Source organism: Prunus persica, chromosome G6, assembly GCF_000346465.2.
Source record: "Prunus persica cultivar Lovell chromosome G6, Prunus_persica_NCBIv2, whole genome shotgun sequence".
In the NCBI taxonomy this organism is placed as follows: Eukaryota; Viridiplantae; Streptophyta; class Magnoliopsida; order Rosales; family Rosaceae; genus Prunus; species Prunus persica.
Genome location: NC_034014.1, coordinates 6,458,812 through 6,476,293, shown reverse-complemented (window position 1 = coordinate 6,476,293; position 17,482 = coordinate 6,458,812). Strand labels below are relative to the sequence as shown.

At 38.3% G+C, this 17,482-nt stretch overlaps 2 protein-coding genes across 2 annotated transcripts; both read right to left on the bottom strand.

The window, feature by feature from the left end:
- Nucleotides 6,746-12,121, bottom strand: LOC18774420 (carbamoyl-phosphate synthase large chain, chloroplastic). Its single transcript, XM_020565580.1, has 3 exons — nt 10,515-12,121; nt 9,399-10,091; nt 6,746-8,670 (listed from the first exon to the last, which is right to left on the bottom strand). Exons 1-3 carry the CDS (start codon nt 11,856-11,858, stop codon nt 7,120-7,122), a joined length of 3,588 nt encoding a protein of 1,195 aa, XP_020421169.1. The 5' UTR covers nt 11,859-12,121; the 3' UTR covers nt 6,746-7,119.
- On the bottom strand, nt 13,207-14,692 carry LOC18772674 (40S ribosomal protein S21-2). Its single transcript, XM_007207469.2, has 4 exons — nt 14,557-14,692; nt 13,830-13,896; nt 13,600-13,732; nt 13,207-13,444 (listed from the first exon to the last, which is right to left on the bottom strand). The coding sequence occupies exons 2-4, from the start codon at nt 13,877-13,879 to the stop codon at nt 13,379-13,381; spliced, it is 249 nt and encodes an 82-aa protein (XP_007207531.1). The 5' UTR covers nt 13,880-13,896; nt 14,557-14,692; the 3' UTR covers nt 13,207-13,378.

Sequence of the window (17,482 nt, the reverse complement as noted above, 5' to 3'; positions counted from 1 at the left end):
GAAGCAGTTGGACTTGTGTTTCTTCACCCATCTCCACCTCCACCCCACTAACCTTTCAAAAAAAAAATTCCTTTTTTTTTGCTCTTAAACAGTCTTATGCGCGTGGACCTTAATAAAAGAAAGCATATGCCAAATTCTACTTTTGTAGTTTGCTCATGCACCATCAAAACTCACAAAGTCCAACTGAAAACAATCAGTTCATATTGATAGCAAGTTAGCCATGTAAACGGAAGTAGTTTCGATTTCACCCCACGCATATATAAAAAAGCAACAAAACAAAATGCAAAAAGCTCTTTTTATGCACGAAATAAATGCCTTTATAACGTAAGTTTGATATACATTTTTTGTCTAATTCTTTGACAACTTAAAGCGTTAAAATTTTGTAGTTGGTGAGATTTAATTGGTCTTAGAGCTCACTTTACGCGAGATCCTAAGTTTGATTATCCCATTTTTACAGAATATTACTTAAACTTTTGAAGTTAGTAGTTAACTAAACAACGAAGGTTGCTTTGTGAATATCCTGGCTAGAACAAAAGCAAAATAACTCATTTAATATGATGTCATGTACATGTAAGAAGCAATATGAAAACTCAATGTTCTTGTTTTGGGGTGGCTCAATCATAGAGTGAACAGTATTTAATTCCCCCCGCCATCCATTAACTCTCTCAATCTTCATCATAAAGACTGATTTTGACTTCATTTTGGTGACGTGGTAACAAAATACGCACCTCACCAACAAACAGTCGGTACCTTTTTTAATGTTTTCACTTTCCGTACTATTAATTAGCTGGTTTCTAGAGAGTTTGCAATGCTGAATTCGATGACTTCCTCTTTCAGCTTCCATGAGCAATCCCTAAACAAAAGTATGATGAAGAGTATATGAGAAAAACAGCCTCAAATCCAGCTAAAGTGTACGGATTCTAAGTACACTTTGTGAGAGGAAAGTTATATATGTAATCGATTCATACGAAAACGAGTCAATTCTTATATGCAGTTGCATGGGTTGGCGATTCAATAGGCAATAGTGCCAATGGGGATGTTACCCTCTTGTGTGAAGAAAAACTTGCTTGCATCCATCATTTCATGAAACGGACGTCTCACATACATACGTCACTCATTGAATTATTAGTTTCATAAACTATCAAAGCCGATTTTCAAGAAAACGAGTCAAAAATCGAGTGCCCGTCTCATCGGATTATTTTTCTGAATTGTCCTACTTAGGGTTAGACACCCGATGTATTATTATTTCCAAGAAAATGGAGTGTCCTCTTCGAGTTGAATTGTCATGGTCGCAAGAAGAAGCTCACATGTGCTATACGGCATTGGTACTTTTTGAGTTTGAGCATCCAATCGGCCTCCTTTTCCATGCTCTCTTTATACACGTTTAATAATTAACTTTAATTTGGTTGCAGACTTCATTAATAAATTCAACTTTCAACATGATGGATACTTGGTTTTGGGGGTCTTGACATCGCCCGAAGACCAAAAATTTATTTCATGATCGATTGACATTCGATCGTGTAGGGTTGCATGGTTATGTTTGCCGTGCACTTGAAGATAGGGCACTCATTATATGCTCTTTGCATTTATGCCATGTATATCAAAGACCAAGACCAAAGCCAAAACATTCTCGAGACTTGACCAAAATTTTCCAATTTTTCAGTCGAGACACAAACCATAGTTGTAAACCACATAAATGTGAACTACTGGAAGACCGATTTTTTTGAATGCTGAACAAAAATCAGTCATACAGTTCTAAAAATTGAAAAAATAATGTATTTGTATTACTTATTACATTGTTAATTAACCAAAAACCCCATCATTCTTTACACATTATATACTTCAATCCACTGCTAGAAATATCAAAATTAGTCGGTGAAACCACCAGGAGAGGATCCAGATCCAAATCCACATGAGGGTGGTTCCTTCTTTCCTCATGATTCTGTTAGTGTAGCATTATCGTTAAGGAGATGTTCTTGATCAAACAACCTAACATGTTCTTCAATGTGATATAACATGACATGGAAGAAAACGTTACGCTTTTAATAAGAAAAAAATGTTATTCATATGGGTCCCGCTTGGTTGGTATTCTAGAGCTTTCCAGATCTTAGGCTTCTAATTCCATTTTCCATGGAAGAATTTGGCTGTTTACAGAGATTAAGGTCCACACGGTTTTCGCATAAGGTCTTTTGTTACAACCAGTTCCCACTCCGACCGCTAAGAGCAATTGACCTCCTGCAGCTCCTTAATTTCTTTCTCTCTCTCTTTCAATGACTTCAAGCAGCCAAATTAGCGGACATCACACGGTAATTTGAGTGCACGACTAGAATATTAAGCCCAAACATTCAAACCGAAACCCAAAAACAATCATTTTATTGCGGAAATGCTAGACTACGTGTTATCTATCTGTAAGCCACGAGAAAATCTTATGTAAAACTAGTTGTTTGTAACTATGTGTTTATCCATGTTGTCAAAGGGAATAGTCAAGTAATAAGAGAGATAGATCCTGACTATTTACAACCGGTGATAAAGAACAACCATGTATCTATCTATGACATTACATTACTAGTGAATGATGAGAGAGATCGGCACTCGATTAAACACAACCGGAGGAGACATGGAAGTTTTCCTAGTAGATTATGGGAAGCAAAGATTTGATAACCGGACGAGCTCCATATTCCTGCAAGTAAAATGGAAGGCACTCACAAAGTCGATGATGATGGTATTTCTTATCACATGCAGGACAAAAGGAGGCCTTGAATACGACTGTTCATCCTAAATTGAAAATGTGGAGAGATCAAGGCTTTCTTGGCCAAATTCCAAGCGATCAATTATCACACGAAATTTACATAAAAAGACAATAACATTTGGACCTAACCTTATCACAACATGACGCTAGTAGATCATATCACAACACAAAACATAAATTAAAGGTTGGCCCTAAACTTATCATATATATCATGTCACTGAACAACGATAATTCGAACTTTGAACATCTTTTAATAAAGTAGAGATAAATATCACAAGATCAATTGTTAGTTTAAACACTCCCCGTTAAAAAGCTTTCACAAACTTCAAATCAATACAAATAATTTTGTTTTTTCCTTTAAAAAAAAAAGTAATTTATGTTTGTACTAATTTGCTCTTACTCTAGTTGTATTTTTCCTTCCATTATTGAAAGAAAAAATTAATTCCCTTTTTCTTCTTGAGGTATTTAGTTATATACTCATTCTTTGCACTAGTGATATAGCTAAACCCTACACTATTTAATTTCTATAAACAAACCCAAAAAAAGGACAGATGACCCTTTTGAATTTAATTTTGATTATTAAATTACTTTGATGTCATGTTGAGTATTTTAGGTTTTTTACATAGGGATGGCAAAAATCTTTGTCATGTCAGGTCCTTGCCCCTAACGGGGGGAGATTTTGAGGGAAAATGAGATAGGTACGGGGATCCCTGATTTTTCAAAATACTTGATCAGAAACGGGGCGAGGATGGTATTGTTATCTCCATCCCCGAACCCGACCTGATAAGTGATGTATTTATTTTTAGTTACTAAACATATAATATAATATAACTAATAAAAAGTTACCCAAAACAATTACGTGTTGAAATTGACATAAACTTCCATTTGTCTATGTTGTACTATACCCACACTTTCCTTGACATGTTAAGCTAGTTTCTTTTTTTTGGTCGAATCTAGTTAAGCTAGTTTAGGCATATATTGGTTTATCCATTTCCGAGGAAGATTTAAGCCAGCACAAGACTTGAACTAAATTTCAAGCTTGTCCAGAAAGTACTTATATAGAAAGTACTTAGAAGGTTTACTGAAGAAACACTTCCAGCATGCCAGAGGTGCTTTTGATTAGGTTTTTAAATACTAAATATATAATATAATATAATATAACAATTAAAAAAGTTACCCTAAACTGTGGACTTATTTTTTTATTATTATATGATTTTATTAATTTTGTTAAATTAACTTGCGTGTTATAATATGGATATTTTTTTATTTATTTAAAAAATTCGGGGATTCGGGTCGTGTTGGGATACCATTCCCTAACGTGGATGGGGGCAGGGATGGAAAGCGAGGACGGGGATGATATTGCCATACCTGACCCCTACCCGACCCGTTGCCATCCTTAGTTTTTTTAATGAGATTTTGGAGTTGAGTTTGTTTTAAGAAATTGATGGCAATTTTGTAATTTATAGGAAGTTCAAAGCCTCTTTGTTATGTTGTAAATGGACTTTGGGTATGTTTCTAAAATTTATTTTATATAGGATTTTTTTATAAGAGATATTTAGTCATATACCTATTCATAGCACTAAAACTATAAATAAACCCTACACCATTTAATTTCTATAAACAAACAAAAAAAAACTTAAAAAATGAAAATTGACCATATTGAATTTAATTTTGATGATTAAATTACTTTAATGCCCTACTGAGTGTTTTGGGCTTTTTTATGAAGTTTTGGAGTTGAGTTTGTTTTAAGAAATTAATGGTAGTTTTGTAATTTAAAAGAAGTTAAAAACCTTTTTGTTATGTTGTAAATAAACTTTGGTTGTGTTGCTAAAGTCCATTTCATATATAATTTTTTTATAATTTGAATTCTTATATTGGATATAACGGTAAATCTACCTTTTTATAATTTGTCCATACATTAGAGATAATAGTGAAACTCTCTTTTTTCTTTTGGGTTTCCCCACCATCCACAGCTTCCTTTTACTTTTTGTTGGAACAGAAACATGCAATAAGAAGCCAAGAGGCTAAAGCGGAAAACAAAAGTGGAGGCCCAACAAACAAGGGTTGCGTAACTTCATTAACTTCATTAGTGTATTTTTTTTTAAGTGCATTAAATATAAATATATATTAAAATTATATATTTTTTAAATTTGATTGATTTGGTTTGGTCCGATTCGATTTTTAAAGATATGGAACTGAATTCAAAACCGGTCCAAACTGATTCGGTTCAATTTTTGACTTATTGTAGACTTTTTGGTCAACTCAATTTTTTCCGGTTTCATTCGGTGAAGTTAAGTTTGGATTTCCGGTTCGCCGGTTTAAGTGCCCACCCCTACTTTTTTATGAGGTTTTGAGGTTGGATTTGTTTTAAGAAATCAATGGTAGTTTTGTAATTTAAAAAAAGTTAAAAACCTTTTGTTCTGTTGTAAATAGACTTTGATTGTGTTACTAAAATCCATTTCATATATAATTTTTTTATAATTTAGATTCCTATATTAGATATAATAGTGAATCTCCCCTTTTATAATTTGCCCTATATTAGAGATAATAGTTAAACTCTCTTTTTTCTTTTGGGTTTCCCCACCATCCACAGCTTCCTTTTACATTTTGTTGGAACAGAAACATGCAATAAGAAGCCAAGAGGCTAAAGCGGAAAACAAAAGTGGAGGCCCAACAAACAAGGGTTGCGTAACTTCATTAGTAGATTAAATTTAAAGAATTATTCCATCGAAAACAAAAAGGTTAAAAACGAAAAATTATGGTGCGTATCAAGAAAGGTGAAATTTTGAGAACAAGGGGGCTCTTTGCCAAAAGAAAATGAAAGATAACGATTTGGGGGAATAACTATGCTACAATAAGTGGCCCGGTGTGCGATTGATTTTTGACCGTAAATGCATGCAGGCCCTATTGTGAGACCCCCATCCATCAACAGTCAAAATTCTTGCACGCCCATACACGACTTCAGTTAGCAATACTCAGTGCACCGGGAATAACTAAATGTCATGCCTGGTTTCATAGAAAGTCTTTGAAGAAAGTCCTAATAAACAATATCAAAGTTGAGGTAGGCTTGGCTTGACCGCTATCTACAAATGGATACAAATACAAAGCATTTAAAACTAACTAATAATTAGAGAATGAAAATATATTAAGTGTAAACCGTTAATTATACCACTCAATTCAGCAATCATAACCCCGAAGAAAAGGAGGGTCATGAATCACACATAAAGGGAAAACGAGTGGAGAATTCAATGCATCTCTAAGTGCAAACATAACGAACATTCTATGCAAGTAGACCAGCTAGACCAGCTAAATTCATGAATCACACCATTCCTAGACCAGCTAAATTCAATCTAAATTGACAATGCAGAGGGAATGGTCAAGCAGGCCATGTAGTTGAGGTCACTTGGGGAAAAAGCAAATGTCATGCTCGAAGTATCTAGGCCGAAAACGAAATCACTTGATCTACCACAATCATTCCATCTGGACCAATTTCAGTTAAAGCTTATCTGTTTAGATGTCCTTTTACTCCACAGTTTAAACAAATATTTCCTCTGTCTAATTCTTCAACTACACTCATGAGTCATGACCCTGGCTCAAGTAGCATTTGGTTGGATAGAAAGCGAAAAGGAAATTCATTTGCTACCCCTAAATCAAATTTTACTAGCTCAAAAGAACTCTGAAATGACCAAGATCAGGTCACACGTTGCACACATGTGATCCAAAGAAAATGTTAACACCATGCAAAGTAATATGTAGAACAAAAGTGATTTCATAGTTGCTATGGGGCCAGGGTAATGGAAAATATATCTTCTTCTAGGGTTGAGCCGAGGCGAAACCATCAGCATGATATGTTCAAAAATTGAATTCCTGAAGGGGGTGAGATTGATCCCGTAGCTATACCAAAAATTGTTAACTACCATTTCTAGAAATAATACAAGCTATACAAACAAGTAAAGTTCCAATGGTTGCCATATTATATGCTAAGCAGGACCTAGATTTGGTACATCAGAAGATTCACTTTCTCATTAATGTAGAAGTTTTCTGATGATTAAACTGTGCTATAAAGAACTTTGGAAAAGTACATGTCTATGCAAGAGAACATACAGCACAGATCGCCATAATTGTACCACCATCGAACTAATCTATATTACACACACCAATGCCTAAATTTTTCTACATATAGCTATCCAAAATTTAAAAGTATAGCTTCAACAAAAAGGAGAGGAGAGAAAAATTGGATTGGCAAAATTTTGGTAAAAGCTAGTAACTTAACAGAAACCTGTCCCAAAAACATTAGATGATACATATATTAGAAACAAAACAAATAACGCAGAGGAACCCCAACGGCTTACCAGAAAGTCCAGGTCAGCTCACAGAGAGGAGGAGACTGACTGCAACTTTTTATCACTCCCAGCTTTGCTCTCATCATCAAAGAAGTCCTGAAGTGCAATCATCTTAACAGTGCTGGACTTTAGACTCCTTATTGCTTCCGCAGTTGCTAAAGCTCCGGCAATTGTTGTTATTACTGGAATTTTGTAAGCAAGGCCCAACCTCCTTAGTTGCCGTCCATCAATCTGATCAAGTGCATCGCCTGAACTTGTGATCACCATTAACTGGATTTGCCCATTAGCAACCATATCAGCAGCATGAGGCCGCCCTTCATGCAGCTTCAGCACTCGTTCCACTGGAATTTTTGCTAACTCAAGAATATGAGCTGTCCCAGAAGTTGAAACAATCTTAAATCCAAGCCCTAAAAAGGCTGTCGCAATCTTTTCAAGATGAGGTTTGGTCAAATCATTTAAGCTGAGGAAGACAGTGCCAGAAAGTGGTAGCTTCTGCCCCGCAGCAATCTGAGCCTTGGCAAATGCAATGGGAAACTCATAATCAATACCCATCACCTCACCAGTGCTACGCATCTCAGGCCCCAGCAACACATCACAGCCTTGGAATTTCTCAAATGGGAGAACAGCTTCTTTTACTGACACATGTGCAGGAATTACCTCTTTTGTGAAACTTATATCATGAAGAGACTTCCCAGACATGACAAGGGAAGCATATTTAGCCAATGGATGTCCAATTGCCTTGGACACAAATGGGACGGTACGGGAAGCACGAGGGTTTGCTTCAAGTAAGAAAACATCTCCAGACAATGTAATTGCATACTGACAGTTCATCAGCCCACACACATTCAGCCTCCTAGCCAATTTTATAGTCCACGACCTAATTGTCTCCAAGCAAGAAGCAGGGATGGTTTTTGTTGGAATCGAGCAAGCAGAGTCACCAGAATGGACCCCAGCCTGCTCAATGTGCTCCATTATTCCACCAATGACAACGTTACCCTGAGAGTCGGCAAGTGCATCAACATCAATCTCAATTGCATCGGATAGATACTTGTCAATCAATACAGGGCGTTCCGGGTCCACCTCAACAGCATTTTCGAGGTAGGTCGCAAGTTTGTCATCACTATATACAATTTCCATGGCTCGGCCACCCAATACGTAGGAAGGCCGGACAACAACTGGGTACCCAATGTCCTTTGCAATGGCAATAGCATCAGCTTCACTCTTGGCAATTCCTCCTTTTGGTTGTTCAATCTTTAACTCGTTAAGGATTGTATTGAACTTCTCCCTGTCCTCAGCAGCGTCTATGTTAGCAGGTGAAGTACCCCAAATGCGTACATATCCAGACCCACTTGCACATTTAGGCTTGTTCTCATCTAGATACTGCTGGATAGGAAGAGACAACTTCAATGGTGTTTGACCTCCAAACTGCACAATGATGCCATCAGGTTTTTCCAAATCAATTATGTTCAGCACGTCTTCAACAGTCAGTGGCTCAAAATATAGACGGTCACTCGTGTCATAATCTGTGGATACTGTTTCAGGATTTGAATTCATCATAATGGTCTCATATCCTGCTTTCTGTAAAAGAGAAGGAGAGAAGCAGGCATCTCAATGAAGGATTTGAACAATTTCAAATATCAATCCATAGACTCCACCAATTCATCAAATTATATAAATAGTAGGCAAACTTTTAGATTGGTACCTACGATGGCACAGAAAAAATATAAATAATGACAGGAAATATATAAATACGTTTGCATGAAAGTGAATTAATCACACAGGAGGGATCCTGTAATCCAGAAGTTCATTGTTATAACATAAGCGCCAAATTCAGTATATCCCATAGAACTATTTTAGATATGCCAGTAACTAAAATTTCTCCTTTTATACTACAAGCTATTATGAATGCATCCAGATCTCTTATCAATTGTACCCAAATTGTAGTTTATGACACTCGCCGCCTCCAAGTGTAAATCCTAGAGGCATCTCGACTAAAGTTATCTAATTTTAGTTCTCATCAGGAGAAAAAGGTGCAACGATCGCCCAATTTGTAACTGCCTAAGTTCTGTGATCCCACTGCCACATGTGAAAAATAATGCATGATTGATGATTAGGATATGTCATGATTCAGAAATAAAGAAATCTAAAACCAATTCCATTCAGCTAATGCACCCTAGTTATTTTAAGTTAATATAAGATATCTACGTACCTAGGAACTTGCATTCATGAATGAAAAAGGTGTGGTAAGAGAGGGAGTTGAAAAAGGAAGGGCAGGCAAGTGGGCAGTAAACATATCAGAGACAAACCTGAAGGGCAAAGGACGTATGGCAACAACAGTAGTCAAACTCTATCCCCTGACCGATTCGATTTGGTCCTCCACCTAAAATCAAAACCTTCTTCCTCTGGGTGGGAGATGCTTCACACTCAAAGTCATAGGAAGAGTACATATAAGGAGTATTGGCCTCAAACTCCGCAGCACACGTATCCACCCGCTTATATGCCGGAGCAACACCTAAAGATAGCCTCTTCAACCGGACGTCCTTTTCAGTGGCTTTAGTGGCAAAAGCTATCTGTTTGTCACTGAAACCTCTTTTTTTCACTTCATATAACTCATCCTTTGTTAGATCAGACAGGTTTCTAGCCAGGAGAAATTGCTCCACATCTACCAGCTCCTTAAGCTGTGTGAGGAACCATTTGTCAATGTAACTCAACTCATGAATATCATCTACCTTCATCCCCTTCTTCATTGCAGCATATATGGCATGGATGCGGTCTGGGTTAGGAACTCGGAGGCTATACTTCAACTGTTCCCAATCCCAGTCAAGTTCCTTAATTTTCGCACAGCCCCATCCAGAGAACCCACATTCCAAAGATCGAACTGCTTTCTGAAAGGACTCTTGAAATGTGCGACCCAGTGCCATTGACTCACCAACAGATTTCATTTGGGTAGTCAATATGGGCTGTGAACCAGGAAATTTTTCAAATGCAAACCGGGGAATCTGCACAATTCAATAAAACAAAAACAAGAAAATTGAGATGACATACAAAACGGATCTAAAAATGCATGGATTAACAGAAATGTGTTGCTATAAATAAGATAAATGACGACAATGATTGATGACATTCCTACTGGCATAAGTAATAGTGATTAGCATATTATCCAGGAAGCTAATGGACAATGCCATCTAAAATTTGACAAAAAAACTCAACTCCTGTGTAAGGTCTAACCATTACATCCAAGCTAGGACTAAAAATGTACAATAAAATCTAGCAATACCAAAGACAGACATACGAAAAAGAAAATTTAAATATCCATAAATGAAGCAATCAAAAACTAATTAATCCAGGAATACAAAGCTCGATGTGTTTAATCATAGTACGCTACAAAAGGGTAATGAAGAAGGTAATGAATAAGCACTTACCTTGGTTACCACATAATCTATGGAAGGTTCAAAACTAGCTGGTGTCTTCTTTGTAATGTCATTAGGTATCTGATCCAAGGAATACCCAACTGACAACTTGGCAGCCATTTTCGCAATTGGAAAACCAGTAGCTTTGGAAGCAAGAGCCGAGGACCGCGACACCCTTGGGTTCATCTCAATCACCATAACCTCACCATCTACAGGATTAACCGCAAACTGCACATTAGAACCACCACATTCCACTCCAATCTCCCTTATGATAGCAATGGAATAATCCCTCAGCCGCTGATACTCCTTATCAGTCAAAGTCTGAGCAGGAGCCACAGTGATTGAGTCCCCAGTATGAACCCCCATTGGGTCAATATTCTCAATGGAACATATAATCACCACATTGTCAGCCAAGTCTCTCATTACCTCAAGCTCATACTCCTTCCAACCCAACAACGATTTCTCCACCAAAACTTGAGACGTCACACTTGCCGCTATCCCGGCCTTGCAAATGTCCTCAAACTCATCTTTGTTATAAGCAATGCCCCCTCCAGTCCCGCCCAAAGTAAACGCAGGCCGAATAATCAACGGAAACTCTCCGATTTCATGAGCAATTTTGATACATTCATCAAGCGTCGTCCCAATCCCAGACGGCGGTGTCTTGACTCCGATGTTCTTCATGGCCTGCTTGAACAAGTCTCTGTCCTCTGCTTTTTTTATTGCCTCCAGCTTCGCTCCAATCAATTCGACGCCGTATTTGGCTAGAGCGCCGCTCTCGGCCAACGCCACGGCAAGGTTCAAGGCTGTCTGGCCACCCATGGTGGGCAACAGAGCGTCGGGCCGCTCCTTCTCGAGGATTTGCTCGACCAGCTCGGGCGTCATCGGCGTAATGTAAGTCCTGTCAGCCAAGTCCGGGTCGGTCATGATGGTGGCCGGGTTCGAGTTGATCAAAACGACCTCGTATCCGTCCTCCTTGAGAGCCTTGCAGGCCTGAGTACCCGAGTAATCGAACTCGCAGGCTTGCCCTATCACAATCGGCCCAGCTCCGAGTATCAGGATCTTCTTTATGTCCGTTCTCTTCCCCAGTTTCGGCGGCTCTCCGTTCGCCGCAGCTCCAGAGTGGGAAGACTCGCTCCGGACGGAGTTGACTCGGCGGCTCGGGTTCTTGGTGAAAGTGGCGAGCTTTGAGGGCCATGATCGGAGGTGGAGAGAGGGCGCGGCGGTTCTGGCTCCGAGCTTCTTAGAGTAGAGGAAGAAGCTAAAGTGGTTTGGTTTCGACAAATACGGCTTGGAGTTGGCGAAAATTGAGAGCTTGGGAGAGAGAGCTGCTTCACTGTGACTGAGGCAATGGTCCATTTTCTCCCTGTAATATAAACTAACACAAGAGAGACTCGGACCTCAGAGCTCAGAGAGAGAAAGAGAGTTTGTGGTTTGGGAAATTAGGGTTTTAGGAGGGAGGGTGAGGAAATGGAGGTGGATTTTGAATGTAGGCCAGTTTTGGTTTTGCTGAAGAAGCAGTGTTACTGAGTGGAGTATTTGTTTGTCTTTTGGTGAGGAAGCCAACAAAACAGTGAGACAGAGGGCGACGCCGTACTGGGCATCTGAAATTAGGGTTTTTTGTGCAGTCAACTCAAATGATTCAAATTTCTTTTTTGGATTTCGGCTTTTTATGGGCCTGCTTTTGGTGGTTCTTAAGTCCGGACTGTCCATAATCAAACACAAAACACCCAACAATCGTTTATGGACACCCAACTCCTCAAATTCTTCTTACTATAAAAATAAAAAAGTAGTCGACTCTAAACAAAAAGTTCAAGTTTTTTCCTTAACTAGAGAGAGAGAGAGAGAGAGAGAGAGAGAATTGACTAGGTGTCAAGTTATGGCTGATTCCCATCTGAAAATTTCTAATTTTGGCAAGTCTAAATAAATTTCAAAATCTGAAAATTCCAAAAAATGTTAGATTGAAATTGAAATGTATCTTGAGATTCTGAAAAATCCCGAATTCCAAAATATATATTTCAAGTTTAGAAGACATACGATTACTAATTTCATGTTGAACAAAATATAATTTAATGACCAAATTAGACAAGTTATCCCATCAAAGATAACAACATCCAAGTACTAGAATATGATTTTTAAATATTAGAAATATATTGGGTTTTTCAAGCGTTTGATATGTTTTTTAAATGGTGAGCCAATTTTATCCGTTCGAATGGTTATGTTTCAAATTTTTCCAAAAAAATTTGAAATATATAAGTTCCGAAATTTATTGGAATAGAATTTTCATTCCGAAATTTTTTGGATTGGAATTGGAATCCCCTTATTCCGATCCTATCTGTCCAAAAATCAGTCCTAGATTCGACTCCAAACAAAATATTGGGATAAAATGGGAAAAGGGAAGTCCATCTTTCATGTTGCATTGCATGCCACAAGAGAAACAGATAACAAAATCAATCTGGGCCCTTGTAATACATGCAGCAAGTGACAAATCTGAAACAGCAAAAGCATTTCTGCTGGGAATATGTCAACTATAACATATGGTAGACATGTCTTGAATTAACTACACCAAAAGAGTCTATATAGTGCCTTGGTTATCCATGGTTTTTTTATTTTTTTTTTATTTTTATTTTATCTCTTTTGGGTTCTCACATCCACGATGAACTAAAACATGGATTTTCAGATCATTATGCATTGCCGGTGGAAATAGTTTCACGATACTCCAATAAGTAAAAGTTTAACTACTCAATAACAGTAAAAAAAACCCAGTTCAAGACGTAACACCAAAAAATTGCCAACTCGTATCAGTTCACTAATTAAACACTTCCATACTCAAGAACACATGTCCAAAGAAGAAACACTAGAAAAACAGTTTTCTCTTCCTAGTGTTGTTTAACTTCATCTTTCTTCTTCTGCCAGAGTCGGTCCAGACCACTGTCGGCATCTCCCTGAAGAAAGAGAGCAATAGATCAGAAGTAGAATTAGTGAACTGACAAATTGCAAGTGCCTGAATAAGCTGGCATTACATGTATAGTACAATTAGACAACTGCATAAAACTGGCATATCATGAACTAGTACTGAAATGGGGGTAAGAAGGAGGACCTGAGCGCGGACGTAACCACAGAGAGCAAAAGTGGAGAACTGGCCTGTGTAGATGCCATTCTCATCCAGATGCCCGACGTTGATCTGAACGGACGCGTGGTCCTTTGAAGTTATCAACCTGTTGGTGGCCGAGCTGTGTCCACAGATCACACAAGTTTAACAGAATACCCTCACATCAAAACCACACAAACAATCGATGAGACAAAATTTTGATTAGATTAGATTGATACCATTTCCTGGGAATGTAAAGCTCAGTGATAACTCCCTCTTCGTTCTGCATCTTGGTCAATGAATCGACTACAACAGAAACAAATCTGATTTTTCTAAGTACTAGATTGGTTGCTTACGAAGCTATCAAAAACTACGTTCTCATGTGCAAAATAATATGTTCAAATCAAAATAGTCTCAAAAGCTCCAACGTATTTATAAAATAAAATTAAAAAATAGCAAAATCATCTCCTAATACACAATAAAATCCAAACATAGATATTAGATTAACGTTCAATGGTTCAAGCATAGATGTTTTCACTGAATCCAATCTCTCTAAATTTATGTTTTGAACATCGCAAACTCAAATTTGTAAACAATTCTCGATACCCAATTGGCTATACAATACAAATAATGGCTAGAAGTTGTGGAGGCAATCAATGTCTCTCTTTTCAATAAGAAACTGCTGTTATAGGTAAACAGAGATTGAAGGCTTAAAGCCCACCCATACTATTCAACCCTGCCCAACAACGAGTTTACTACTTCCTTCCTACTCTAGAGATACAAGACAACCCATCATGAAAGCAACATTTTTTTAAGCAAAGAGCACAGACAGATGGAATGGAAGTATCGTTCAAAAAAAATGCAAAAATATGTTGTAAAGTTCAGAGCATAAGTTGTTCTGATATACGTATAAGGGATTTCAAAGCCATAATGGGAACAGAATGTACAGAAGAGAGAGAATTTTACCTTCCGCAACCGGTAGAGTTGAGCGGATGAGATGAGGGCGCAAGGGAGGTGGTTGTGGCGGCTGCCTCGAGTGCAAATTGAAACGAACGAGTTTTTGCTGTGCGTGCTTTAGGGCTTTCTTTAGGGACTACTGGGTCGGTTTTAAATTTTTTTTTTTTTAATATAAAAATAGTACAGCCGTGCGGCTACACTCGTTGCCGTTCTAATTTGCCTGGTTTCAAAAAATTTATAATAGTATGGCCGCCCGGCGATACTAATTTTTTAAAAAATTAGGTAAAACGAGTATAGCCGGAAGTGGCCGGAATCGAGATCTCAAAATCGGCCGAATTCCAATTCGAAAATCAAGCTACTTACGTTCAAAATCGATGTCATCCTACCCAACCATCAGCTAGAGCATGGAAAATAGGTAGAAATTCATACCTTACTCGTATGAATTGGTGGAGAAATGAGGGAGAACGAGCGGTTGCAAAATCTGTGAAAATCGGCTCGTTTTCGACAGAATCCGGCGGCCGGCGAGCTGCTCGCTACGGGAGCGGGCTGAGGCGTGACGGCGGGGTCAGGCCGGTCAAATCGGTACCGGTGCCGTGGCCTGTGGTGGCCGGAACCGGTGGCTGCGAAAAAAAAAACTAGACGGAGGGGCGGGCTGCACTCGCGATAGAGAGAGAGAGAGAGAGAGAGAGAGAGAGAGAGAGAAGTGAGGTTTTTTAAAAAATTTTGATTTTTTAAATTACCGTTTTGCCCCTCGGAGTATTTTAACCATATTTTCTTCGTTAAAACTCCGATTCGAGCCCATTTCATGTCTACGGACTCGTTTCGTCGTGCTCTACGCAACGGTGTGTGTGAAATTATCAAATTCCTTCTCGATCAAAAAGTCAACTTTTCTTTAATAAATTATTCCAAGGGCAAAATTGTCTTTTCCTCTTAATAATTAATACTTAAATATTAATTTGGGTTTGGGTTATTACATATCTAAATTTGAATTAAAATTTAAACCTAACTAATTAATTTTGAGTTACATTTATGAATTTAGGAATTAGAGTTTTCGATTTCCAACATTACACTCATTTCTCAAACTGCTATTGCTGCAAAGATAAAGTAAGCGGGCTGCAGTTTTCCGATATTGGTGTAAAGATAAAGTAAATTAAAGTCCATTGTGACACCCAAATTGCAATGCAGAGCCAAACAGAGGAAGTGAAATACTCAGTAGAATTCATGAACAAACCAGCAAACCTACAACTTCTTTCTTGATAGGTTCTTCACCATAATCTACACAGAAATATGCTCATGCATATACAAAATTCACATGTGACCATGTGGACAATATTCCGAGTGGACAAAAGATAAACATGTGACCATCGGGTAGATGCGTCCACTAAGACCATAAAGTACCGAAATGGTCCACATGAGGGATGAATAGGTCCACAAATGTCTTCTTGAATTCTCTGCAAAAATGATGGAGACTCAATATCAACCTTTGGTTGTGATGGTCTGATCACCAACTTCCCTTGTGAACAAGCTTGGCAAAAGATGTCACTTGATAACATAATATGTTTAGTCAACAAGGGATGTCCTTTAGAGTTGGTGATGATCCTGCGCATCATGGTGGATCCAGGATGACCTAACCTGTCATGCCAAAGTTTAAAAGCATTTAAGTCAATGGACTCTTGGTCCATAACACTATGTGCCTCAATTGTCCGTATGGTTGTATAATACAACCCTGATGAGAGCATACAACCCTGATGAGAGCGCACAAAGCTTATCCAGTATATGCTTTTGGGTATAACTGGAGGTAATGCAAAGATATTCCATGTTTTCCTCTTTCTTTGTTTCAACATGGTAGCCATTCAAACGTATATCTTTAAAACTCAACAGATTCCTTCTGGAGATAGATGAATACAAGGCATCTGAAATGGACAGTATTGTTCCATTTGGTAACATAATTTGGGCTATTCCTGAGCTTTCAATCAGATCTGCAGGACCTGATATGGTTGTTACCTTTGCTTTTGTAAGCATTAATTTTGAGAAATACTTCCGATCTTGAAGGATCGTATAAGTAGTCGCGCTATTTGCGAGACAAATATCTTTACCATAGCCTTTGTTTTGAGGGCATCCATAATTTACATCCATGCCTTCAAATAAGTAAAATAAGCTGAATCAATAAAGAAGAAAACATTGCCACTTTTATTGGATTGAAATGAAAATTAAACAACACTTCAGCTAATACAAATAGTACATTAAGAAATTTAATCTAATTCGGACCCATAAGCTTCATTTCCTCTTTCAGTAACAAAATCAGAAACATCCAGATGCGTCTTGTTTAGCTAATGCGATATTTCTGATGAGCCATCTGTGGCTGGCGGAGCATGATCAATGTAATTTATCTCCACTTTCCTGTTCTTAAGTGAAGCTCAATAGAGATCCGCCAAATACTTGGGCGTATGACATGCACGCACCCAATGTCCCTTTGCACCACATCTGTGACAAGTGCTTTCAACATTTCTAGGCACATGGCTCGTCTATGCCTTTCCCTTATTACGGGATGAATTTTTGCCATTCGTGGATGAACTGCTCCTTGGACCTAAACCATCTGAACGAGCACCGCGATCTTTTCTGCTTCCTTGCCAGCGGCCACGCTTGCCCCCTCGCCCACTTTTGTGGATACTGCCACGAGATGAAGTGGCATTCACTTCCTGAGATGCAGCATTTATTTCAGGAAGTGGTGCTGAGCCCGTTGGGCCAGATTGGTGATTCTTTAATAAGAGCTCATGATTCTGCTTAGCTAACAATAGGCAAGATACAAGTTCCGAGTACTTCTTGAAACCGCTATGTCTGTATTGCTGCTAAAGGAGGACATTTGAAGCATGAAAAGTGCTCAAAGTTTTTTCGAGCATATCTTCCTCAGATATATTTTCACCACATAGCCTCA